The sequence below is a fragment of the Antennarius striatus genome, chromosome 7 (genome assembly GCF_040054535.1).
Source record: "Antennarius striatus isolate MH-2024 chromosome 7, ASM4005453v1, whole genome shotgun sequence".
NCBI lineage: Eukaryota > Metazoa > Chordata > Actinopteri > Lophiiformes > Antennariidae > Antennarius > Antennarius striatus.
The window spans coordinates 7,488,296-7,514,540 of NC_090782.1; the positions used below are offsets into that span (position 1 = coordinate 7,488,296).

General features: G+C 41.0%; 2 protein-coding genes across 4 annotated transcripts in view; one reads left to right on the forward strand and one right to left on the reverse strand.

Moving 5' to 3' along the window:
* Window positions 1–4,012: 4,012 nt before the first annotated feature.
* Window positions 4,013–9,301, forward strand: ccdc181 (coiled-coil domain containing 181). Of its 3 annotated transcripts, XM_068320080.1 has the most exons (6): window positions 4,013–4,159; window positions 4,957–5,063; window positions 6,083–7,039; window positions 7,262–7,408; window positions 8,307–8,464; window positions 8,720–9,301. In XM_068320080.1, the coding sequence occupies exons 2-6, from the start codon at window positions 4,965–4,967 to the stop codon at window positions 8,889–8,891; spliced, it is 1,533 nt and encodes a 510-aa protein (XP_068176181.1). In that variant the 5' UTR covers window positions 4,013–4,159; window positions 4,957–4,964; the 3' UTR covers window positions 8,892–9,301. The 3 variants fall into 3 exon arrangements, with proteins under 3 accessions (XP_068176181.1, XP_068176182.1, XP_068176180.1); XM_068320081.1 differs by lacking the exon at window positions 4,957–5,063; XM_068320079.1 differs by lacking the exon at window positions 4,013–4,159 and having other exon boundaries at window positions 4,778–5,063.
* Window positions 9,302–9,427: 126 nt separating this feature from the next.
* p3h2 (prolyl 3-hydroxylase 2) overlaps window positions 9,428–26,245 on the reverse strand; it is a 49,501-nt gene continuing 32,683 nt past the window's right edge. The window contains exons 2-15 of the mRNA XM_068319715.1: window positions 23,384–23,536; window positions 22,462–22,651; window positions 18,546–18,677; window positions 16,322–16,449; window positions 13,986–14,075; window positions 13,561–13,601; window positions 13,141–13,232; window positions 12,930–13,057; window positions 12,617–12,712; window positions 12,330–12,480; window positions 12,047–12,164; window positions 11,844–11,919; window positions 11,546–11,686; window positions 9,428–10,869 (exon numbers count right to left, since the gene is read on the reverse strand). Of these exons, the coding sequence (XP_068175816.1) occupies window positions 10,777–10,869; window positions 11,546–11,686; window positions 11,844–11,919; window positions 12,047–12,164; window positions 12,330–12,480; window positions 12,617–12,712; window positions 12,930–13,057; window positions 13,141–13,232; window positions 13,561–13,601; window positions 13,986–14,075; window positions 16,322–16,449; window positions 18,546–18,677; window positions 22,462–22,651; window positions 23,384–23,536 (1,629 nt within the window). The 3' untranslated portion in view covers window positions 9,428–10,776. The remainder of the gene's footprint in view (window positions 10,870–11,545; window positions 11,687–11,843; window positions 11,920–12,046; window positions 12,165–12,329; window positions 12,481–12,616; window positions 12,713–12,929; window positions 13,058–13,140; window positions 13,233–13,560; window positions 13,602–13,985; window positions 14,076–16,321; window positions 16,450–18,545; window positions 18,678–22,461; window positions 22,652–23,383; window positions 23,537–26,245) is intronic.

The following is a 26,245-nucleotide window of genomic DNA, read 5'->3' on the forward strand; positions in this document are numbered from 1 at the left end:
AAGGGACGTTATCAAAGAATAAGAGGGACTGATTCGTTCTGATAAATCCTGCAAAATGAATGGTTGAAGAGAATTTATTTTATTATTTTGTTTCAATAAATTTCGTTCTAAGTTATTCAAAGTTTATTATCATATAACATATTTTGATTTAAAGGGGAGTTAAGCTCCAGTTGGATGTTTGTTCGTCTGTTTCTTTCTTTATTAGTCATAAAGTTTATACAGTGGACAAAAATGTTGTTTTTAAATAAGAACCAATGACCCAAGGATAATCACTGGTTATACCGCAACTTTACCAAAGCACAATTATTGTCCATACCCCAACCACTCTCCCCTCACTGTACGTGTTTACTATAGTTTCATTTTCATCATGTCCAAATGATCATTTTCATACTGCCTGTGTGTGTGTGTGTGTGTGTGTGTGTGTGTGTGTGTGTGTGTGTGTGTGTGTGTGTGTGTGTACTCTACTGTACAGAGAGACCCCAACTTTAACCCAGGTGAGGTGAATGGTGAAGGAAGCACTCAGTACCAAATACCACAGTTCCAAAATACTCTATTACCAGTAAAATGTCCTACGTTTAAAACCCTACGGAGAATACAAGCAAGTTCAGTAATCGTATAACTATGATACATGTTTTACAGGGGATCAGCTATGTCACCGAGTACACGTTTTGTGAAAAAGTTTACAGGTCCGCGCACAGAAATCTCACACAATAAATCAAACCACTCCTATGATGCTAAAATAAATCTATAGTTTATTTCCCGCAGAGCATAGAGCAGACAAACAACCAAACAAACATGTCTGTGTTGTTAGAATAAAAGTCTATTTCATCCTCCTCAGAGCACAGAACCCATAATCACTTCTATGATGCTAGAATAAATGTGTCGTTTAGTCCCCGCAGAGCATAGCACTGTACAGGCAGTTCTGTGGTTGAGCTAAAGCAATCATATGGTGTCATTCCAAATGTGCTTCGTATCTTACCTTGACAGGGATCGGAGAGCCCACGACCCAGGTAGAAATAGCATCAACCAATGCTGGGCGTCCGTACTCAACCCGCAGCTGAATCTAACCTGGAACCGGAGCTCTCCACCTTTATATGTTTGAACAAACGAGGTCTGCATGTGAGCAGGGGTGGCCAGCCCCATCTCGCAGGCACCCCTCCTTTCGGGGGCACCATACTGTCGGAAAAACAAGTTTATCAGACAGTGTGGGGAGGCCATCGCTACACCTGGGAATGCAGTGTAGGAGGTGTTGACATACCCTGAGAAAAACCTGTTTATCAGGCGACCTTACACATTGGAATGCACCAGAACATCTTAAATGAGCAGAGTTGCCTGAGAACAGCTCTCCATCCCCTCTCCATCTCTCCTTAGAGAGGAGTCACCCTGGTACTGTCTGGTGCCTGCAGCAGCCATATATGATTTGCGGTGCTGCTGTGACCTCTTGGTGTCCAAACAACTAAGATGAAACGCAGTCCAGCAGGTTGCATGGAGAGGTTTTGAAGCCTCCTCTCAGTAACGACATAATGAAGAGATTATGTTGTGAAGCAGTTATATTCAAACATGTGAAATTCCCATTACAGTACATCACAACGTCTCTCATGAAAATATGTCTGGCAAACCGACATGGGGCATTCTCAGTGGACCTACGGAAAATGGCAACATAGCAGCTTCTTTGACCCCAGCAGGGGAAACTCCTGTGTTTCCTCTGAAAGTGGAGCCATTATCACCACCCTAAACTGTCAAGCGCTCTCTCACCACCCTCAAAGACATTTTCACTTCACATGCTAATGCAGAAACGCATCGCTCAGTCAGCCGCGAAGCCCCACAGAACAGCAGGTGTCAGTCAGATCACATCTAAGAAGAAGAAGACAGTTGTTTTTGACCATAAATTCTTATTGTCCGTACAGGTTTTTATTGTTTTTCTGTTTTCGTCAGGTTAAAATCCCCAAACAGTGATCCATCCTCTACGATTGTGCTGGAACAGTATGAGGACACTGATGACTTCAGTATGCATTGATTATTTGTTTATTATTACTATTCATGTTATTTCTAGTAGTACTGTAATAGTGCAGTACAGTTGAATTATATTTGAAGTTAATATTTGAAGTTTTTTTCTTCATAAGTGTGAATATATTAAGCCAGGTTCCTCTGCTGTCTGATTTCCACAACTACATGACTGAGCTTTGTGAGGAACACGCACTAAATAGCCAGTGTGATGTGTTTAATAATTGTTTTTTAGTATTTTGAAGTGATTGCTGAAATGTCATTCGTGTCCTTTGGCCTCTTCTAAATCGAAGCAGCAGCAAGCCTGACTGGGTTTTATAAGACAAGGTGAAGGTAGCACATAAATAGTGTGACACAACAGCGGCTTCATTATGATTATCTCATTTGCATGATTATTGAAACCGATATTGTAATTGAAATTCCAATTATAATTGTCCAGCAGTATTACATTTTACAAGTTCCAGCATCAAGTCCCGTTTTGCTTGATATTTACAGTCATACTTTTGACAAGGCTTGGTGGGTTACGGTATATCACCAGCTCCCTCTAATGATGTCATTGTTAATGTCAACTGGACATGAGCAGGTGGAGGAACATTTAAAACGGTGGCGGCATGTGTTGGACAGGAGAGGAATGAAGATTATATAAAGTAAAACATATTATTTGTGCATAGATGAGAGGAGAGGAGAAGGACGAATGAGGCTACAGGAAGAAGAAATAGCGAAGGTGGAGGACTTGAAATACTCAAGGTCAACAGTCCAGAGTAATGTTGAGTGTGGTAAGGAGGCGAAGAAATGGATCCAAGCAGGCTGGATCCGGTGGGGGAAAAGGTCAATTGTCTTATGGGACAGAGAAGTCTGCAGAGTTTATAAGACAGCAGTGAGGCCACTACTTGTTATCTTAATCAGACTAATGTTGCAGTTTGTCAAAAATATGACAGCAATTTTCCCCTTTTATTGTTAATATCATCAATTGTCCTCTTGTACAGAGGTGCATGGATTAATACACTGTAATCCAGTGTATCAAGTCCTCTCGAGCTGGGATGAGGACCACAATAAACTCACAGACTGCTGTCATATTAAAACGTTTTTATCTGGTTATGTCCGACTTTTAATAGTCTGAAGTTAGTAGGAAATATAGTCCTGACGCCTTTCTTTATCGAATTTCAAACGATTAAATGACACTTGCCTGTTTAAAGGTCAGAAGGTCGGGATAGAAAACTACATTTCTAAGAATACCTGACAGGACATTTGACAGGCTTTCGCCATTGGCACCTTTTCATAACGCTGCACTCCATCTTCTAAATGTAGAAAATGTTAATAGACAAATTCAGCACTCTGGCATTACAATTATTTGATTTATTATACATTTAGGTTGCATTTGTGTTTTTTTTTAAATTTTATTGTGGATGTAAGGTACCCTGAATTCGAATTCTAAGAATTTGTAGGGTAATTCAGATTTGGCACAGGTATTGCCTGCATATACTATTACAAGTCCCGGTTTAACAATTAATTTAATACATGATAAATTTAAACCCCGCACAACAAACACAACAAACAAACACAAACACCGGGCTGTAGTGGATCTGAATGGGTTAGAGGTATTTCAGTAGTATTTTGTCAATTTATTATAACATGATATTCAGTGTTTTCATGAATTGCTGAATCGTATGCCTGAATTAAATTTTGTTGCCGCAAGGAATTGTGGGATGGATGTAACCCCTGTCTTCCAGTGAAGTGTGGTCCAGTTTTTCTTCTGGATGAGGAAATAGTCATCAAAGTATATTATATATTATATATAATATATATATTATAATATAATATATATATATATATATATATTATATTATATATTGTATATTGATGACAGAAGAATTCCAACCATTTCTCTTACAATGGCCTCTGAACAAAACCGATCGCGGCGCTGACGTTTTATTACTACGAGCGAGTTGCGCAGGTTGCTGTGTGCGCATGCGCAAGTAGTAAAGCGTGTTGTAGGTCTCTATGACGACGGGCCTGTTCAACCTTTAAAGGCTGTTGAGGGACTATAATCGGAGTGTGTGAACAAGTGTTTCTCCGCAGACAACAGGGACTATGTGGGCCCGTCGGACGGACTGACAGTCACCGCTTAGAATACCGCGAAAGACGCTGCTGCCCGGTGAGATTATTATTCCAATGGATCCAATATTTTAGATATAATCCCTAAATTCGCTATATGCCACCCTGTAGCTCACTCTGTCCATCCCGTCTTCGTTCTTTTTGTTTTAAAAAGTCACGGATTTATTTACAAAATGTGATGCGAACATATAGCAAACATGTAAGTGGACAAGTTATATGTACCATAAATAATTAGGACACACATGTCCTATTCATGCATTATTATTGGCTGCGTATCCACTTTAATCCGGATCCACCTGGAAATCTGTCCTCTACTCCAGCTTCCACATCCCTACACAACTTCAAGGGAGGTCATTTTGGGATATTTCACAAACTCCCAAACACTGACAACATGACCTCCTTTGCGGAGATTAAAAAAAATAGTTTGGCGGTAATCTTGTAGTTCTAGTTGTTGTCCAGCAGGTGGAGACAAACACAACGCTGAAAAACTGCAGAGCAGCACACCCCTAATAATATGATATGTTCTGTGTATGGATGGGTTATGATGGGGTGGTGAGCGGCCTGGTATTGATAGAATAGATCTGGGAATGTTATAGGTAGTGGAAAAATAATCCCTAATCCAATATGTATTGCGATCAATGTATAAATTTGAACAATTTGTGAGCATGATTTGTGCCATAATGGTTTGATTTCACAAGTTCATGGAATAAATTGGACCATGTGATCCAGGTAAAACAAAATTTCATTTTTGGGAAGGGCAAAGGAGATGTCAACAATACCTTTTAATTATAGAAGGCAAGACATCCTATCTGATGTTTGTCTCTGATCGTGTTCCAGTGGTGATTATGAGTGAGGCGGTTTGTAAATCACAGGAGGAATATGAAGACGACTTTGAGAAGGATCTGGACTGGCTGATCAGTGAGGAAAGCCGAAGTGAGGACCATGTAAGTCAAATGCAAATGTGTTTTAAATAAGGTCACTGAACATACTGTACATACGGTGTAGCATTTCTACTTCCTGTTTCACCTGGTTTTTGCGACTGAACTTGGAATAAAAACTGCTCTATTTACTGAACACTTCATGCTTAATGGGCCCCTGGCCCTGGTCTGTGAACATCGAGCAGTGCTGAGTTGTTCCTGTTTTTGCCTATGAATACTTCTCTGCTGACCGCTGATGAGTTTGATTTTGATGAACACATGTACTCTATGTCTATTAATAAAGCTGCTTTTATCTCTATTATCTCACCAGCACAGCTAAGAGCTGAAATTCAGTTCAATTCAAACGTGGGCACACAGCCCAAACTACAGCTACGGCAGCTCAGAGTGGCTATTACAGTACATTAAGAAATACAGTCACATGGCAGATTGAGTCTCATAAAATGACTACGTAACCATGGAAACCTACCTGTAGAATGTGAAATCAAGCTGTTTTTAAATTATTACTATATTTTAATGTTTATTCAAGGAAAATAATATTTCATTAATAGTGAACCTTTTCATTATTTCAGTCCGTAACTTTTGAGGATTTGGTGAATTTGACATTTAACTGAATAAGCACAGGTTCAACCATAATGTGATCTTAAGTCTGTATCAGTTGTGATTTTGATGAGCCCAATAAATGAAACATTCCAGGTAATCAGATGGATAATATTACTAATAATATTATCAGATCGATAATATTACTAATAATATTAATATTATTGTGGTGGATTTAATGGGGATTTCTTACTGTGGTATCATCTACAAATATAGAGGGAAACATCTTGTTGGTGATCATATTCGGAAATGTCAAAGAATTCTTTTAAAAAAAAAGATTATTATATTGATCACCAACAAAATTGAATTGATTATTTCTTGATTCTTGAGTATTTCTTGATTATTTATTTCAGACCTTGCCAAAAACTTCTGAAAAATCAGTAATTAGTAGAGTGATGCATTCATGCAATACCTTTTCCCCTCCCTAGGGTCCCGACTATGTGGACATAGAAGCAGAAATTGACAAAGAATTGCAAGAAGATGAGAAACTGCAAGAAAAGAAAAGAAAACCAAAGGGCGTGAAGATGGAGAAGAGAGATGGAAAAACAGAGGAGCTGGAAGAAGATGAAGAGCGGTGGCCCTCCCCTATGGAGCCGTTACAGTACGATTCAGACAGAGACAGCCCGACTCAGTCATCACAGACGGCCGCAGCTCCTCCAGGGATGGAGGAACAAACAGACGAAGACAAGGAATATATTCTGGAGAAGATCCAGCAGGCTAATCGGGAGCTGAAGGACCAGGAGGCTCCAGATATGACGAGACGCAGGCGGCTGCATTTCAAAGACAAGCTGGTGGATCTGGTGGTGCCCCCACTGCAGTTTGAGAAAGATGGAAACGGCAGCGAACTGAGAGCGGAGAAGAACAGCAAAGACACAGTTAAATATTCAAACACAGAGACCGAAGTGTCAGGGAAGCTTTCCGAGCTAAAACTGTCCCCTAGAGGGGTAAATAATGGCTCTGGAGGATTTGTCAGGAATGGGGAGGGCGGTGAAGGAAGGCAGGGGGTTAAGGATGGCAGAGTCCTCGTGGAAAGAGATGGCAAGTTTGACCTGGTCAGCCTGAATGAGGCGGATAGTCGAGGACTTCTCCCTCCTATAGTGAGCAACTACAGCGTGAGCTCCAGTAAGACCCAACGGACCCCCAGCTCCCCTCGGCCTCGGATCGGCTCCTCCCAGGTGAAGCCAGGTGGCCCCCGACCACCAGCTCAGCCCAGAACCAGACCCAACTCGGCCACGCACAGCCAGAGAGGCAGTCAGAAGAACGGCGTCAGGCGGCGGGTACAGTCGGCCACCGGGACGACCTGTCACGCCACCTACACCCTGTCGGCCCAGCAGAAGGAGCTGCTGCTCAAGGTCCAGCAGAGGAAGGAGAAGCTGGCCAGAGAGGTGGGAGGGAGGGGAAGTCTGGTGGAGGGCAGTGAAACAAACCAGCAACTTAAATCTAAAATTATTAGATTATTATAATTAGATAATTACAGTATTTTCCGCACTATTAGGCACACCTAAAAGCCTTTCATTTTCTCAGGGATATTAGGGATATTTCAGCTTGTGTGGCCTGTTGTTAATGAATTCCATCGCTCTATTGATCGCGTCTCTTTCCCACGTCAGGCAGAGCAGAAGAAACGTGAGGAGGACGAGCAGAAGAGGAAGGAGAACGATCTGGCGTTCAACGCCTGGCTGTTGAAGAAGAGAGAACAGTTTCAGGAGGAGAGAAGGATCCAACGGGCCCAGGAGATGGAGAGGATGAATAACAAGGTAGAATCACCCAAGATGCTTAAAGAGCTGCGAACATACACCAGGCACACAGTGTGATCGTTCCATGGAAGGACTTTTATTCTCTCCACTGAGGAGGTTATGTGATCGGTTTAATCAGTTTGTAATTAGCAGGATTACACAAAAACTACAGTAATTGATGAATTTGAATAAATTGTTCTCCAAAGATGGGCAGTAGGATTCTCCACAGATGAAAGGATCAAGACCTGGACCTGAGTTTTTCAAAGGGCCCCAGTGAAGGGTTGTGTTGATATGTTCAGGGTTTCTTGTGAATGAGTTTAGTGATGAGTCAAGTTATGTTTCAGTATTTAAAAATAATGTAATAAACAACTTTCTTGTTAAGTAAGTTTGGCTTACTTAACAGTCTTACTTAAAAGTCTTCATTTTGTAAACTGCACATTTTTAGACACTCGTTGGCAGAGCCTTAGAATATTGACGCAAACCTGTAACAATCTCATATTATTTATTAGTAGATGTTTTATTCTAATCTATTTGTTTCTAGCCTGAAACCAGCATGTGCTTAGATTTCATGGCTTGGAAATATTTTTCTCTGTGGACTCATCATTTCACTTATGTTAAGACTTTTTCTCCTCAAATTCACCGTTTATTTCTTGTATTTTAGCTGATCTGTTTTCTGTACATTCGCTAGATTAGACAAAAAAAACATCACATGGTAAACAATGGTTAGATTTAACTCCACAATGCATTAGCCATCCATCCATCCATCCATCCATCCATCCATCCATCCATCCATCTAGAATAATGAAATCCATTTGCAGAAAATTATTTTGAGAATTTCATTCTTGTTTTTTTGTTGTTGTTGTTGGTTTTTTCGTTAACCATGGATTCATTACTGGATACATTTTGCTGTTTACTACAGAAAGACTCCAGCGACCCAGAGGAGTCCTTCAGGCTGTGGGTTCAAAAGAAGCAGGAGCAGCAGCAGAAAGAGAGGCAGATGGTGGAGCTGAAGAAGCTGGAGGAGGACAGTGGTTACCTCTTACGCAGCCGCGAGGAATGTGAACACGCCTTCAAAGTGTGAGCTTGCTTTTGGCTTTCAATCCAGAATTTGGAGTATAAGAATATAAACACAAGATAACTTCATTACTTCTCTCAATGGGTCAGTGAAGCTATCTTGACAGTAGTAAAAGTACATTCACAATGTACAAATAGCTTCACATAGAAACCATCAAACCTTGAGCAGCATGTTTTAACTGATTTTTTTAAATCAATGTGTATCTTCTTTATTTATTTTTTAATCACCTGCCACCTCCATCCTCCACCCATCCTCAGGTGGCTGAAACGGAAACGGGCAGAGAAGCGAGTGGAGCAGCAAGCAGCGAGGGAACGCTCCCGTCTATTGGTTCTGGAGGAGCGACGCGCTCGACGCGTACGGGACCTGCTGTGTACAGCCAATGAAAGCAGGCCGTTCAGATTCACTGAACAGCTGGCGTACCCCTTCTGAGCCAATCAGCGTCACCCGACAGGACCTCATAAAAACTCTGGATGAGGATCTACTCTGATCCCATCTTACAGCTTCACACAGACTGGAAAAACTGGACCCAGTGTGGAGCATAAAATATTTAATCTTCAATTGTAGTTACTGTTTTGTTTTATCATTTCAATGTCTGCACAATTTAATTCACCTCAGTGAATCAGTGTAACTTACCTGGTTTTATTATTTATTCAAATGTATTTTGGTGAGATAAAAAGAGCATGTGACTCTTTGATTTTACTGCACTTTAAATGAAGCTCTGCTAAAACACAACAGCTGCACCAGGTATGGCTTCTCTTTTGTTTGGTCACACCGACGTACAGTAATGTGTTCAGTTTACTTACACAGATGAGTAAAGGAATAACACTCTACATCTGTGAGACAAATGTGAGTAAATGTGTTGTTTCAGAGAAATAAAGAGTTTAAAAAACTCAGAAGAATGACGTTTAATTTCATACTGAATTAAAAAAAACATGAATAAATAATGAATGGAAACAACTCCTAGATGTGTAATATTATTATTTTAATTTATAGGGCATATACACATAAATGTTTGAGTGCTACAGCATTTCAGAATTAAATATCAGTGAAACATAAGTGGCCAACCACATAAAACAACAGAATTGAGCTTCCGGTTAGGAGAAAAAAGAAAAACAAAATAAAACTGTACTTATCTTTCCATTGAATTTACAGTGCAGGACTCGGACTATTATCTCCATCATTAACACAAATAAACAGACATAAAAGGCCAAAGAAATATGTATTCCTTGAAACAGGAATGATTTACATCTTTTATGAATAAAAGTTCCTTATATTTAATGCCAACAGTTACAACTGCAGCTGTCTATTCTGCCCTACAAAGACAAAGAGCAGCATCTGCAAATTCTGCCAATTTCTTCTTCTTTTTTCTGTCCCAGGTGGAACTGGAGCATCCTCCCTTCATGATTTTGCTAGTACGTACTGGGTTTAAATGTTGTTTTTTTTAATGGTTATGCTTAGTGAAAAACTAAGACATGTATTTATGCAGATACTGCACCTTAGCTTTGTAGGGTGATATTATTATGAGACACATAAATAAAAGTAAACTATAAACACATCCACCATTATCATCTCATGTCAGTGAACATATAAACCAGTATTCTGCTCCGTGTGCCAAAGAAAAGAAGTGGACAGTAGTGACGGAATACGTTTCAGTTTCAGACTCGACACAGAGGAGAGTGCATGATCTTAAAATATTCAGCATATTAACATATTATCTCTTTCTTAAACTCAAATATCAAAGAGCCAATTCATAAAAAATAATTATTACCGGTACTGAAGTGAAAATCATAAAGACGATTGAACAAGATAACAATGTTAGTAAAAGCATATGTAATAGTACCATTTGTGACTGAACCTAATATTGTTGATTATTACTGACCTTTGAAACGAAGATTTTTTCACTGTACCTTGACTAAACTGAATACATCCTCCAGAACAATTTTACATGTGTTACAACAGCGTCAGAAAAAAAGTCAATTGGCGTTCTTCTCTTTGGCTTCTTCACAGTACAGTGAGATTTTAGTAATGAACAGTCTAACAGGAAGCTTTGTCAACAAGGAAACAAAATTAAACTGATGTTTTTCTCTCATTGTCATTGAAAGAAAAAGACTCAGAACCAGGAAAAAACTAGCAGGTTGTAGGGAAACAGGAAGAAAACATATGACTGACAACACACACAAAAAAACATTATCAATCTTGCACCTCAAATAGTACAAAAATAGAAATGTTCTGATCCAAGGGTCATTTCAATAAATAGTTCAAATATATTGGAGGAGGAGGGGGATGGGGGGTGTGATGAAGTGAGTTTCAGCTGCTACAGTTCATCTTTAGGGTTGATGTTGAGACCCTGACCCCACACAGACTGTGTGTCCAGTGCCTGCATCACCTCGTCTGCCTGTAGTCTCTCCTGTAAGAGGGCAGAACAATGTTAGGATGGAGAATGAACTGAACTGTCAGGAGACACAAAACAAGAGTGAACCTGTAGCCGTTAGCCAAAGCACAGGGAGTCACACAGAACTCAAGGTGAGAGACTGAACTCAGATTTTTGCAGAATGATGTCCCTCTGAAGATCTCTTTCACCACGATGTCTGGAAAATCTACAGGTTTTCATTTGTTCTCAGAGTGGATGTATCCGATTAAAATGGATGTTCATTTATAGACAATGCGGATTTTTAAAATTATATATACTGTATATTATATACTTTCCTCGATGAGATGTAAGTTTCATCGCATTAAGGACAAGGGAGAAAGAGAGGCGCGGAGCAAGTGTCTCCCATGAGCTGTAGTCACGTGACACTGTACGCGCCTGTCATTGGCTGGCAGCATCATGTGTGCACTGCGTTCCCAGACTGCAAGTTCCTCCTGCAAGTTTACTTTTTGCCTTGTGAAGTGGAATTTTTTTTCCTCATACGTATCAGTATGGGGAAGGTTAATAACGTTTAAATAATACGTAAATCATAAAATAAATATTTGTTTGATATATCACGGATTTTGATTTTTGGCGGGTGGTCCTGGAACACATTAACCGTGAGTAACAATGGATCACTGTTCTACACAAGTCCTGTAACTGAACTCTGGCGTACCAGTTCTCTGAAGAGTGGGTCCAGGGTGAACCACAGGGCGACAGCACACCTCTGCCCACTAGTGACGGCTTTCACACCGTGTGGATTTTCCCCTCCGGATGAGAAACCCACCATCCTGCCACACTTTGGCTTCACTGATGCCTGCAGAGGACGGAGAGAGGAGGAAGAGGAGGAGAGAAGGTCAGCTTCAAGGTCTCTGTTCATATCGGCCAGACAAACACTTCTATATTTTTAGAGGTGTTGTAAAACAATCCTGCTGAGGTACATCCCATCTCATGTCTCAGAATGATGGTCTTACCGTGACTGTCTTGGCATCCATTTCTGTAAATATAAACTCCCCTCCTTTAAAATCTCCATTTAGATATAAGAGTGCACTGAAAGCAGACAGAGCAGAGGTGAGCACAGCCTTAACAAGGTATTCAGTGTAATGATCATCATTTGCTGTGTAACACAGCTTCAGCAGGCTAATCATTAGTGGTTGTGCCTCTGCTGGCCTCCTACCTGTAGTCTCTGTAGGTATACGCTGGGGGCTCCTTCCAGCACTCGTGGGCCTCGGGGTCCAGCAGACAGTTGTCAGCGTGGATTGGGTGGCTCAGGTCATTCCTGTGATCCTGCTGACCTTTGAGCAGACAACCGACACACAACAGAGGTTCAGACATCAATAAAATAAGCTTCTTTCTTAAATCTACTTGTGGAGTTCACTAAAGCTGTTTGACCATTAACATCACAGTACACTGCAGGTTGCTCATTCTGTATCACCAGTGTGTTTCACTGTCATAGTGACCTGTGATGGCTGTCCGACACACCAGGTGTGTGTAGGAAAAGTGCAAGGTGGAGTTGAGCTGGAAGTACGACTCGATGATCCTCCTGGCGCGTTCGCTGATATCGTAGAACAGACGGGCGCTCCTCATCGGCACCCGGCCCTCGTAGCCATACTATATACAAAAAAAAACAACAGTTCTGACCTCTTGGCTCTTATTTGCAGCTAATTTTTTAACTGAGATGATGTAATTATTTAAATAAATGTGCAGATGAGGGATTGAATGTGTTTAAATGATGCAGTGACGTTACCTGCAAAGTTTTGAGCACGGTGGCTCCTTCAAACTTCTCATTTGGAGTGTGTGGAGACGTCCTCCCTCTGTAACCGTCTCCTGCCATGGTGACGGCCTGACAGGCAAGAAATAAACCAGGATTCAGCCTGAAGTACAGACTCCCACTCTGACCTTCACTGTTAGCACTGGAATAAACACTCATTCATCATCAGTCAAGACTTGTTTTTTCAAATATGACACCCAAAAGTAAACCAAAAAGACAAGATTAATGGTTGTTTGTGACATTAGGATGATTTAAAACCCTTAATGTCATTGTTATGTAAGGTCCTCACATGTGCCAGGTGTCTGAGGTCTGAACACTCATCCTCAGATATAACGTGATCCAGCAGCACCCGCTGGGTCCCGTTCAGCGCTGCAGAATTCTGCACCAGCTGCACTCTGTCGTACACCAAGGGGCCACCTAGGCAGATCACAGAGCAGCTTTAAAGACAGCAGCATGTCAGCAACACACCGGAGATCAGGGAAGAGTTAACAAATACTCACCTTCTCTGAGTTGCTGTGGAGAAGCAACGGCGACGTTCCTCTTTTCTGAGATGGGGACGTAATCCATCCAGCCGTCGGTACCTGAAGGGATCCTGTGAGAGCAGATATCAGGAGTCACAATTCTCATTTTAAACCAGAAATAACAACAGAAACAGTTCCAAGTGATCATTAAGTTTAAGATGCTAAATAAAGGTTCCTATTTAAATATCCAGCTGATTCAAAGCAACATTATTCAGGCCTTTGGCCCCCTTGAGGGATTGAGTCTAACATTCATTCTGCTCTTAACTCCTGATGTTTAGTTTTATATTTACTAGCTAGCTGCTAATGGGTATCACACAACTGTTTTTTAACCGTGACAGCTGTGTAGGTGAACAGGTAAAGCTGCACCTGAAGGATGAACACAAATAATAACCTTCCTACCTGTTTGAGTCGTCTCTTCCACCTGAGCTGCTCCAGTAATTCTGCAGCAAAGACACAAAGGAATCTATAAAATGCACATTACAGTGAGATGTGTTCTCCTGTCCTGCAGGTGACGCTGTTTGCTGAGAACACAGGCGGTATGGCGGTCATGCCAGACACCTGTTATACTGCTCTGAGTCAGCCAGACAGCAGGGGCATATTAACGGTTCACACACCCAGCAGATCTGCTCTGCATCAGAAACATGTGGACCAGCTTAACCGGAGCTGCCCGGCGAATGACAAAATCTCTTTCCATTTTGTGAGCAACACTGAGGATCATAGGGCATTGATCTGACTACAAAATGTTTCCAATCTGTTAAGAGTTATAATTACACACGAAAAATCAGTACGATCTGGATTAGTAGTGTTACATTCAGTTAACTCACCCCTTCAGTGAATTCTACACCCATGGTTTTACTGCCAATTAGAAGGAGATCCAGTTCCTGTTGGTGCCTCCGCAGATACCAGGCAACTCCCTGCAAAGACGCACCAGAGGTTTAAGATGCATCATCAGAGTTAACATAAGGGCTTTAGCACGTAGCATGACCTGTTTGATAGCAGCATGAAGGACGCTCCATAGATTCATGCCAATTGTTTAGCAAAGAGAGTCTTAAAACGTTCTTCATAGTGTTTCATGTTTGTTCCGTGTCTGTCCACTCGGACAAAAAAGAGCTTTAAAGGTAAATGTTTCTGTTCACACATCAAATCACTGTTTCCAGGCTAACACAAAATAAAATACAAATAAAATACAAATACCATATTACTGACAAATTTCTCAAACATAACCTTCTCCTACATCTAACAGTGACTTGGTCCTCCAGTCCTCACTCCCACCCAAATATAAGGCGCCAGAAAGAGTTCCTGTCTCCCTCGCCTCTCCTCGCCTCAGTGCCGGGACTAATGGAGTGTGATGGTGTCTCTTCCTTTGTGTCTTCTAAGGTGACTGCTTGAGTAATGGAGGCAGAATTTATAAATTGCCAGTAAAGAGACCCAACTGGTCCAAAATTTAAAAGAAATATAACAGTAATTCAGCTAATATTCATTGTTTCGTGCGTACAATCAAATATCTTGTGAATATCCACTCTTATCTGTTCGCTGTTTGCACGAAACCTCAAACCGTTGAGGACAGATTGTGGTAAACTTCTCTGTAAGTCTTGATCTTGGACCAACAGAGAGTTGATTGAATTTTGAGGTGGCTCCAGGTGTAGATGTGGATTCTGGATCACTTAGTTTCTTTCCACTGTATTTTGAGATGTAGCCTTTATTAAAAGTTTGCCAAAGTCGTAAATACAACAATAGGTCAATCAAATTTAAAATACCAAGACATGGAAAACTCACAATGTTCCACCACTGTGTACAAATGATCCAGATCATAATCTGGCAACCAAATCTGGCAAAAAGCTGAGAGTTTTTGACTGGACTTCAGTTATTTGTGAAAAATATGAAGTTATATTTTGATGAAAAATAGATCCAGTGTGTGCTCTGCCCTGGATGTGAGGCACATACGTGTTTTATTACTGGCACACATTAGCTGATACAGATATATTTACTGTATGTGTTTTATGTCCCATAAAACTACACACAGTCCCATAAGAGGGGTTGGAAGCAGGAAGGGTGAAGCTATCGATCATGAAAATGAAACAACACTTCAATTCAGAGGCTTTTTTTTTTCATGCGGTGTTTAAAAAAACCCTCAAAAACCCAAGGAACCCATTTCCCACAGGACCCTTCTACAAACATCCCACAAATTGTTTCAGATACATTTGTGGACAATCTGACATGACTGTTCCTCCCCCTCCCCCACCATTCCTTAAAGGCAGGATTCTTCAGTCAGGAGGCAAATCAGCCCCAGCGCTGAGATGAGGCTAGCGGTGAGAAAACTCAGAGAGGAGGTCCCCAGGATAAAGACCTTCACTAAACTGACTTCAAAATGTAAACTAAGAGCAGCGAAATACGCGTATGAACTCCTTTATCACACACACATACACACACACACACACACACACACACACACTCATTCACACAGTCCCGACGGGATCCTGGCTTCATCTAATGAATAACAGGCTTTCCAGGGAAAGCAGCGTCTGTGTAATCCAGACTCCTTCAAGGCCCTGCTTGAATTTTCCGAGCAGCTGATCGGAGTTACAGAAGGATTCTTAATGCTGAAGTGGCTGAGAAGTAGCCAGACTTACAAAATTTACATTTCTGCTCGTGGGCAGATTATCAGACCTTGATATGAATTCCAGGGGGCAAGAAAAGCAGGTCCGGAGGAAAAAAAATATGTTGTTGTAAATACTTTGACGTAGCAAAATTTGCTTATTAGTTCCAGCTGGAATGAGAACACATGCAAGGGAAAAGCAAACTTTAAATAGCAAACGATGCCAAACTGTGAGTATAACCTTCATCCAAGAAATACAGCAAACGTCCTGCTGTTGCCCATCGCCTCTTTTCATTCAAATACACAATTTCTTTCTTCAATCTTTCTTCCCTCCCCGTTTTTGTAAATACCCCCCCAACACACTTTATTTATTGCCTCTGTTTACATTCTTTTAAAACTGGTAAAAATGTCATTTGAATAATTTAAATTTATTTCTAATTCACACATCTCCATTTTCTTAAACATTTTATCGTCCATATTCAGTCTTAGAGTGATCTAACCCCCCCCCCAAAAAAAATAAAAACAACAAAAAAACCCAAAAACAAAACAATGGCAGTTCCTGACCTCTCTGGGTTCTCCATCATGTCCCAGCATGTCACTGTAATAATCCACATTTTCTGTCATGAACTCCTCTCCCTTGTGGAACAACAGGTAGGTCAGAGCACACTGCAGCGCCTCCTCCAGTCGGCCCTCTGCAGAGAGACAGAGAACGTTAAAATACTAAGAACTAGATAAAAGATGTTAAAGTCAGGGTTAGGGTTAGGGGGTTAGGGGTTTAGGCATAGAGGTTAGGGTTAGAGGTTAGGGTTAGAGGTTAGGGTGAGTTGGTGGCTGCTGATGAACAGACGGTGGTAACGCATCAGAGAAAAGAGCTGAAATCTAGAAAACACGTAAATGTAAACACCACAAGATACAAACTGTAATCAGAATTGCCTTTGTAAATATTTCTATACATGTTCCTGACCTCATTTATGAACACAACGCATTTCACAGTGAATATAAACACAGCTTTGGTGTGTATACATGAAACCTCCACGGGGCACCGTTTAGGACCGGAGGACCGGAGATCAACAACATACAAACAAATGACACGCATCCTGTGTGTGTCGCTTCAGTTAAACACACACACACATACACACACACACACACACACACACACACACACACACACACACACACACACACACACACACACACACACACACACACACACACACACACACACACACACACGCACACACCTGTGAAGGCACATCGTTAACCTCTGGCTTCCTGTCTGGTCTGAATGAGGCACCTGCCCCTTCAGCTGATCTCAGGTCAACACATCAACACGATTCTTCACTTCAGCAGTGAAAGAACGAGAGGCTGCTGAAAAACACCCACAGCTGTGTGGAGACGGCGACGAGTGTCAAACTGAGAGAACCTCGGCGTGTCAGGAGACTGTGGTTATTTGGTGACATCGATTGATAGATAGATGTAATGTTACTGAAAATAAAAAAAGTCCTACTGCAACCATGAAATGTAAAAACAATGTAATTATACTTGATGTAAATGAATCTGAATTGTTTAGATATACAAACAAACAAATCCTTACTTAAAATACTTTATATAAATTATTTCTAAACTGTTAATGTTAAGACCTCTCACTTGCATTGATATAAATAAAGATATACATGTTATATGTCTTTTTACTTCAGTCCTGGGTGATTAATCACTAAAAGTCCAGAATCTCTGATTTTGATTAAGAATGATGTATGTATGGATTAATTGTGTTAGAAATGCAACAGAGAAAGTATGTAATGTGTTTGCTAACAGTGCATTCAAGAAAACTTTGGCAGGAGGAGATGCGCAATCTTGTTTTAATAAAGAAGACTGATGAAAGACGTCCAAAGTGGTTATATTCTATTTAACAACTGAATAATTCCAATGCAAGCATGCATCCTCTGTTGTGAATCCCCTGTGGATGGGTGTGCAGCTCCAGTCAAACATGGGAAGGAGGCCAGACAGTAATAATAGTTCAGTTCTGTACGGACAGGCAGAACGTAATGACTAAGTAGTGCAGAAAAATGTCAAACACAGATAATATTGCAGAACAGAAAATGTCATGATTAGGTGCCTGATGTCACACTGAGCTGTCTGATTGTTTAGTCCAGTCATCAAAATCAATAAACTCTGGGAAGTGATTGGAATAAATTCAAATATCTGGACCCTGCTAAATAAACATAAATACAGAAACTGACGTAGATTTGTGATTTCACAAGAAAACCTCAAAGAATGACTCGTTTGTATTTCCAAAATTTTCACCATTAAAACATAAAAAAAAGAGTTCCATTTATCTGTATTAGAGCCACATTCTTCTTTATCATTACTGTTGATCTCAGAATATTCACCCCACTGTCTATCCACCAGTCTTTGTTCTCGTGCCAGAACCCTCGCGCGGACGAGCTTTTCACTACTTAATCATCAGCAACAGAAGACTCGAGGCGATCCACTCACTGAGCCCTGACGTCAGGGGGGATACACCCATGTGAAGGTTGCTCAAACAGACACCAACATAATGTAATTAATACTTAGAGACAACATGAATCTCTAAACACATTGAGGATATTTGTTGATTGACGTGGGCCGTCTGCAGCTCCTCGCGGTCCACGCAGGTTCTTGCACGTGCAGGTCTGTGTGTGTGTGCATGCCTGGCTGTCTGGGTTAAGGGTGTGTCCTTCCTATTTGTTCATAATTACACAAAGTGAACTCATACAGATGCCAAGTCCTGCGGTGCACAAAGACTTACCCTGAAAGTAGGCGAACTGCAGGTAGTCGTAGTGCAGAGGCAGGTAGTTCTCCATGGGCGACAGGCGGCCCGGCCGGGTGGCCAGGTCTCGGACACACTCGTGTTCACAGTGCAGCACCTGAGTGAAGTGATCTACAGACAGATTCAACCAAAAATGATACGTGGTGAAATGGCTGGACGTTTGTTTTTACATCACTGAGGAGAAAATGATTTGATCTCAAACATGTTATCAATTTGATTACAAAAAAAAATGTTAAAATCATAGTTACTAATGCATATTATTCATTATGGTAGAAACTGTGTCTGAAAATTAGCATCCACATTTTAATTCTGTTTAAAAGGACGGTATTGAACCAAAAAACAGCTTCACAACTGCAAAACAACCAAAAAGAATGTTTCTTTTATGTTTTATTACAGGAGCTACATATTATTATGTTCTGTAAATACAATGAAACATTCAGTGTTTTTTTAACTACCTGTTGTTAATGTGAAAGTTTGTTTAATACACACGGCCTTAAATCATAAATTTACCTCAAAAAAGGCTTAAAATCTACAAAGTGGAATAAATCATACTGATCTCTTCAACCCAAGTCTTCCAATTTCAATGGTGACAGATTTTCCTAAAGAAAAAAAAATGTATACGGAAAAAAAGAAGAAAGACCAGGTGGAGCCACGAAGGATCCCACTTCCTGTCAGTTCTGTGGACAGAAAAGCTTTTGTTTCGGTCGGTCATTAGTAACACAATGGCTCGGTCAGTCCCACATAGTTGAAACCAATAAATAATCAATCAAAGATCAAAGGACGAGTCACCATCTCCCCTTACATGTACACAGAGTTATACTTTGTGTCATGGCTGCACGGCCGCGCCGGTCGACTCTGTTGTGACATCCTGAACGCACTGATCAATAAGGTTGTTATTAGAATAATCAGGTCATGTCATTGATTCTACACAGATAATAAAATTAAAAGAGGTTTAATGGAAACAAACGGCAGCTGATCCTCCTCCTATGTTCTCTGACTGACGCCTGAATACTGACCAGATCCTCCTAACGTGTCAATCAGCTGACAGTTTCCACCGTTCATGAGAACGCATCCTAATGCGTCCGGTGGTTGAGTAAAATAAAAACCGCATATAAACCAGATGTTACATTTTTCCCCTGTTGCCACTGTTACACTCATCCTAATGTGTATTTAAGTGGAAATAGAAAATTGAGACAAATCAAAAGTGACCAGTCCAGCATGATGAATTTCCTTTTGCTAAATCTTGTTGCGACATCCCAGTGCTGTCCTGTGTCTAATGTGTCTCCGGCGGTCATGTATCCTGGTGTCGGCTTCATGGAAGACAGATTCTGCAGGATGCTCTGTGCATCGAGCCATTGAGGGAATGATTCCTGGAGTGTTTGAGAGCGTGAATGCACAGTGAGGTCACTGTTGAGCAGCTGCAGCACTACTTTCCTCACCCTGAGACAGCAGAGTTGTGGTCTGTCTCAATCTGTACTAGAGTCTCAGAGGAGCAGTGAGAGGGAATCATGTAGGAATGTAAGAGGAACAAAGTTTCTGCAAAATTTATTCTGAAAATGAAACCGCTACATGAGGAAGTAATTCTATTTCTTTCTCTATTATTAAATTCACATAACAGATTCTGTTACTCCCAATAAACCACACATCTTAACTCAAATAAACTCCATAATCACAGGCTTCATTACAGAAAATGATCTTCTGATTATAATTACAACAAAGAACAGCTAACACGACTCAGCCTTATTTCTTTGTTTGTGCCGTACGTGTTTCAGATAAAGTTTGTGAAGTTTAGCAGCGGCTGCTGCACCAACGCCAGCCTCGATCCCCAGGGAGGAAAGATCATCAACAAAACCACACTTGACCAAAGTTGATGACAATGTGCAAAAGTTTAGTCAGCGATAAACAAAACCCTCCACAACAAACAGACCTGGTTCTTTACATGGAGGCAGATACGGTTCTAACACTCCTATTGGCGGCACAGCATGTTGTCAATGAAATCAAATAACATGCTAGGAAAGATTTTTTGACTTTTTATGATGCTCAGTGAGTAACACTTATGAAATAAATCCGAGTTTCCCTTCTATATCTGCCAGTTTGATGAATGTCCCAACTAACAAGCAGAGGGGCTGTTAAATCTGTGTGTCGGCAGACGAGTGTGAGCCGACGCTAGTTTGGTTTTATCCCCTCGGGGCAATAAAGTGTGTGTTACTCAACACACTGTAAACACAGCGGAGAACGTTCAGATGTCTACTTTGGACATGGAGTTTTTTTGAAAAGTGTAACCAGGTGACGTGGTCTGAGGGTCTAAAACCTGAAGCTTGAAACTAAAAAAAGAAAAAGAACAACAACAAAGAACCTCAAACAAATCCAAAAACCAAATATCTGAAGCTTGTTTGAATCAATTTGTTAGCAGTCATAAATCACCTCACCAAAAAAAATCTCATCAATATGCCAAATGCCAAAACAAAAACCACTAGAACAACAACAGGTTGGATGATCAAATCCCAACTGGAGAGAGAAATCTGACTAAAATGATTAATTCCATAGAGGCGGGTGAGGTGACACCAACAGATGAGAGGGGAAGCAGCCATGCATCACTGATGCTAATGCTAATAACAGCACAGCAACATCCCAGAACAAGAACCAGAAGCAGACAGCACCAGTATGTTACAGATGGAGCCGATGACAGCTAGATCGCTCGCAGCAGTGAACCCTTTACTGCCCCCTGCCACTGGGGCATGGGTATAAAGAAAAGCAGAGGCATTAATGTTGAAAAGGAGCAAAGCCCAGAGGGAAGTTGGGAGCGTCACCTGAGGGGGGAGATTACATGAAGACCAGGTACTACATCCCAGGTAAAGTAAGCACTGACTAAAGCTGCTAATTGATTTAAAGTAAATAATTATAATGGAGCTCAATTACCTGAGATTTATACAACGTTTGAGTTAATTATTTTGAATTAGTAAATCGAGGAAACTACAGTAGCATGGCTGTCAACCTCCATCTGTCTTTTGACCCGGAGCCTAAGCCTCCCCAGGCCGTCTCCCAGCACAACAAAGCCCAGTTACAGCCAAGGGATATGCAATATAGTCAGATGTGTTGGTGGAACAGTCAAGATCAGTTGATAAAATGCTCCACACACCAAATAAACCATCTCATTCCTTTCATCTATGATGACTATTAATCTGATTCTGTCATTTGTGAAAAATATTCAAAGCTAATTAAATGAAAAGATCATTCTCAAAATCCAGAAAATGAACATGTTGGTGCTGAAATTAAGATGTAACTCAAGGTCCGGGGGCAAATGTGGCTCGCCACATCATTTTATGTGGCCCGCAGGAAAAAAAGGTCACAGTGTAAACATAAATATGTCAAAAGTGTGCTTTGGCCAGAAACTACATTTCCCACAATGCAGTAATTAAACCCATTTTAACTCTGACTAAAACGTTTTCAATAAAGTTAATGTCCTAACTTGTGTTTAATGTAATTTTTCTTTATTCATTTGGATAGTTTGATCCTTGGTTGATGGAGTTCTGTGGGTTTCATAACCTGACAAGTTAAAAGGATTTATGTTAGAACAGAGAAACAAATAAACATATTTTGTAACGGTAATGTTTGTAACTGGAATAAGTAATAAATTCAGAGTAATTTTACATTAAAGAGTAGTTACATTTATTTTACATTACATTGAGTTACATTAAGTTACATTTATAAGTTACATCTGGCCCTTTGGGGACAGCCATTACGCTGATGTGGCCCTCGGTGAAAATGAGTTTGGCACCCCTGATCCAACACAAACTGAGATGACCGACACCACGCTACAAACACACACACATTTCATTATGTTCAATATTAGTGGAAGCAGAACAGAATGAATCTATTAAGACACGGTGCTCACCTGATATGACTTCATGGAGGCTGTAACGGTAGCGGAGGTAGTCGTAGCCCTCAAACCTCTGTGGCCACTGACACAAGGCTCGACACTCCATGTCTGCTTTACTGTACTCCACCAACGCCTCCTCAAACAGGACGATAGCTCCTTCATAGTCGCCTTTGTCATACAACCTCACCGCCGCTGAGAAGGAGAGCTGCGGATCAACACAGCATAGGGACAGAGCAAATATTGGAAATGTTTGTGACCCAAAGCTCTTCATGATCTGCTAGTGGTCTGAAGTATTTATGTTTGATGCCCTTTGTGTCTGTTTAGAGTTCATACAAGTCTTTACAAGTCCTGGTGCAGAGCAGGCTTCCTGCAGCAGCAATGGTCCTTTGTTTGGGGGTAAACAGAAGACGAGGTGGGGGGATTTGTCAAAGAGGATTCCCATTGTCAATTCTTTTCACTTCAAATAAGATGAAAGACCTAAAGCCAAAATGCACTTGTATGTACAACGCATGAGTGTCGGCTTAAGTTCTGTGAAGTCTCAGAGTGACAAGTATCAGATTAACTAAGGGAGTAAGATTTGTTTTTAATTTTAAGTTGGTTCGATAGAAACATCGACAAGCTGATCTTGAAAACTTAACCTGAAATGAATCAGAACCCAAATTACATAAATTAGTATTTAGTATTCAGGGTTTCATGAGCCTTAAAAAACACTAACAAGTTCCCAGTCATGAAATTACAAGGACTGTTAAGTCAAAGGTGTTGTCATACAGGGACATCATGTTCCTTGAAGGGAAGCAGCCAGACTCCTTGGCCAGGATTAAAAAACAAAACAGGCCAGAAGACAATATTAGATAAGAAAGGAAATAAAAAGGAAAAGGACAAAACGCTATGAATTAAATATACCAGTATATCAGTATATGAAGATGTTCTGGCTTACCTGGTGAGGCCGGGCTTCTCGATCCACAAAGTGTTCCTCCCTGACGCCCTGCAGGTCTTTGTACTGTTCCAGGTTCTGACCCATCTCCACATGTTCTGGGTTTGCTTGAAAGTAGGTGTGAGCTGCTGCCGCTGCCTTCTCAGGCAGATTCAACTAAAGACAGGGAGAAAGAGCTGCCATTAAACTAATGATAGAGACTTAGCAGAAATTTGTCTTTTTAGGGCACAAGACCTCTTGAACACACTCACTCTTTTTTAGTGTAAAGTCTTAGAATATGGAGAAAATCAAACAATCTGCACACAAATTACTGTCCAAAAACAAGCGTACAATTAGGGATTTCCTGGATATTTTCTAACTCAGGATGACACTTTTGGAATCCACTAGAATTAAGTAAAACCTGTGAATTTGGTTCATCTGAGCAGAGAAGAAATTCATTTAGAAACGGAATTGATGAAGTTGCATTGCTTCCATGAACCTATCACCACAGGCATCCCATCGACAGCTTACGGTTGATGGTGCAAGGACAGAAGAGATTAATGACTCAGTGTACACTAAGGAGTGATGGTGACGGAACAGGTTGTGTCCTGTGTGAAGGCTTTCGGATTAAAAGAGCAGCATTTTAAACCTAAAGAATTTAAATGTACACATTTCATAAACAAAAGCTGGTGTCGGTTCTGCATGGAAAAACATGAAAACAAGTGATTTATCTTCTATTTTCAAGCTTCAAGGCAGAGGCGGCACACGAGACTCAAGTTAGTAGGAAAAATAATACCCCACCCCCCTCCATTGCATCACATTACCTTCCCTTTAACTTCAAACCAAAACATCTCTGCAAACACTCAGCGCACAACTGTTGTGTATCAGCAAAGCAACACATGATGTTGGTTGCAGGCTGGTTTCTTATAGTTAAAAGAAACTCTTTTATCTGTTAGGAAGACCCATTTGTAGGAATTCAACCATCATGTTTGGTTCCTATCTGATAAGATCCTAAACAGGCTCAAGCCTCAACACGGTTCAGCTATACTCTCACAGGAGCTCAGCCACCTTGAACAATAGTCCATTATATTAGATTCACCACAGAGGTCCCTGAATGCAACACATCCATCATCTGCTAAGAAATAAAACTGAACAACATCTACAGTATTCAGTCTCTCCTCCTGTTTTCATTAATTCTCAAGAGTAAATGGGGAAAACAAAACCCTCAGCTATTGTCCTTCATGATGACTGACATCGATTGGAGTGGGAGAGAGAAGTTGAGCAGGAAACAGGAGAACATGCTGACAAAATAAAAGACAGATACAGAGAGGTGAGAGGTGACAAGGTTGGACTCAGAGATCTCTCTGCTCCCCTCTGAAAGATGGGAAATTTTCATGCAGCGGCATTTCTTAAATTCCTCCAGTTCCCCACAGGTGTGAACAAACGCAGTTCACAGAGGAACAGTCTGGTCCGGCTGCCAGAAACAAACCGGCTGAAAGACTCTCTCCACACGCTCCCCTCTCTGTTTGGCCACTCAGCGCTGGCTCATGTTTGCTCACAGAGACATTTGTTATGACGAAATCCCAGGACCTTTTGGTATTGTGCTCACTGGGTGAATCAGCGAGATAAAGCGCAGGAATCCCCAAATATCTGTATTTGGCTCGCGTTGATATGAAACCATTCCTATGGGGGGAGGCCATTAACCACAAAGTCTGCAGAATGCATCACAAAACACCGACTGACGCGCTCTGACAGAAGAATGGAAAGTCTTTACCCCACAAACAGCCCACGTCGTCATGGAGAACGACTTTCCATTCACGCTGAAGCCATTCTCTTTAATGTGGCTGCAGCCGAAGCTGGGATGGGGGGGCGTCCCAACTGAACATGAAGTGGGTGCTATTGAGTGTTTACAATATGTGTTTCATTTTGTTTCACTGTGAGGCGATCATCAGTTGCACCAGGGCACAATGATGTGTTATTACTTCAATCTATTAGCAACACCACCTGCTTTACTGACCTTTGAAGGTAACATTCAATCAAGTGTTCCTCATCAGTAAATCACGAGTTGGTGATTTTCCATAAGGGCAGGATACATTTATTAGCTCTTCAGGGGCCACACCTCTTGAAGGAACCAGATAGTCCTCTGGTAAAAACAGAGGATAGAGGATGAAGCACCAGAACTGAGACACTGGTCTGGTCTAGATAAAACTCTTTAAGTTACACATTAATTCAAGCTGAATGACAGCATCTGCTTTATTTCAGTTACATATTGCAGTAGTTGAGTTTCACCCTTTACTCACATATTCTTTTTTTTCAAATATATTAACCTCACAGATGGATGGAGGACATTACTTACTGCTTAAAGCAGCATTTCTGTATCTCTGTCCGGACCTCTACTAGGACTATTGGAGTAACTTCTAGCTCTAAACTTTACAGTCTCCCGAGGATATTTCAGGGAGAACATCCTCCTTAAAGACACTTCTGTTGACTCGTTTATACAAGGTTTGTTGATTATCTGTTGATACGTTCATCCAGATTTCCAGATACTGAGCAGCAAAGATCAGGGCAGGTGTTAGTCCAGCCACCTGCCGTCCCCAAAATTCCTGAAATCCAAGCTGCCTTGAACACTGCACCATTTCCTTATTGTAAGCCTTAACTGTAAAAATATCTTAGAAAAGTACAAATGTGCTAAAGCCATAGTGTTTTATTCATAAGGAACAAGAAAAAAAAAAGAATATCCCACATCCAACAGATGGAATTTACCTGGTAAAGTTAGATCAGAAGAAACTGGACTTACAGTCACCCTTACCAGTACATGTGGACACACACAAAATAGTCATTACTACTTTATGGAGTCATATAATTCACCATGGAGGAGCTGCATGA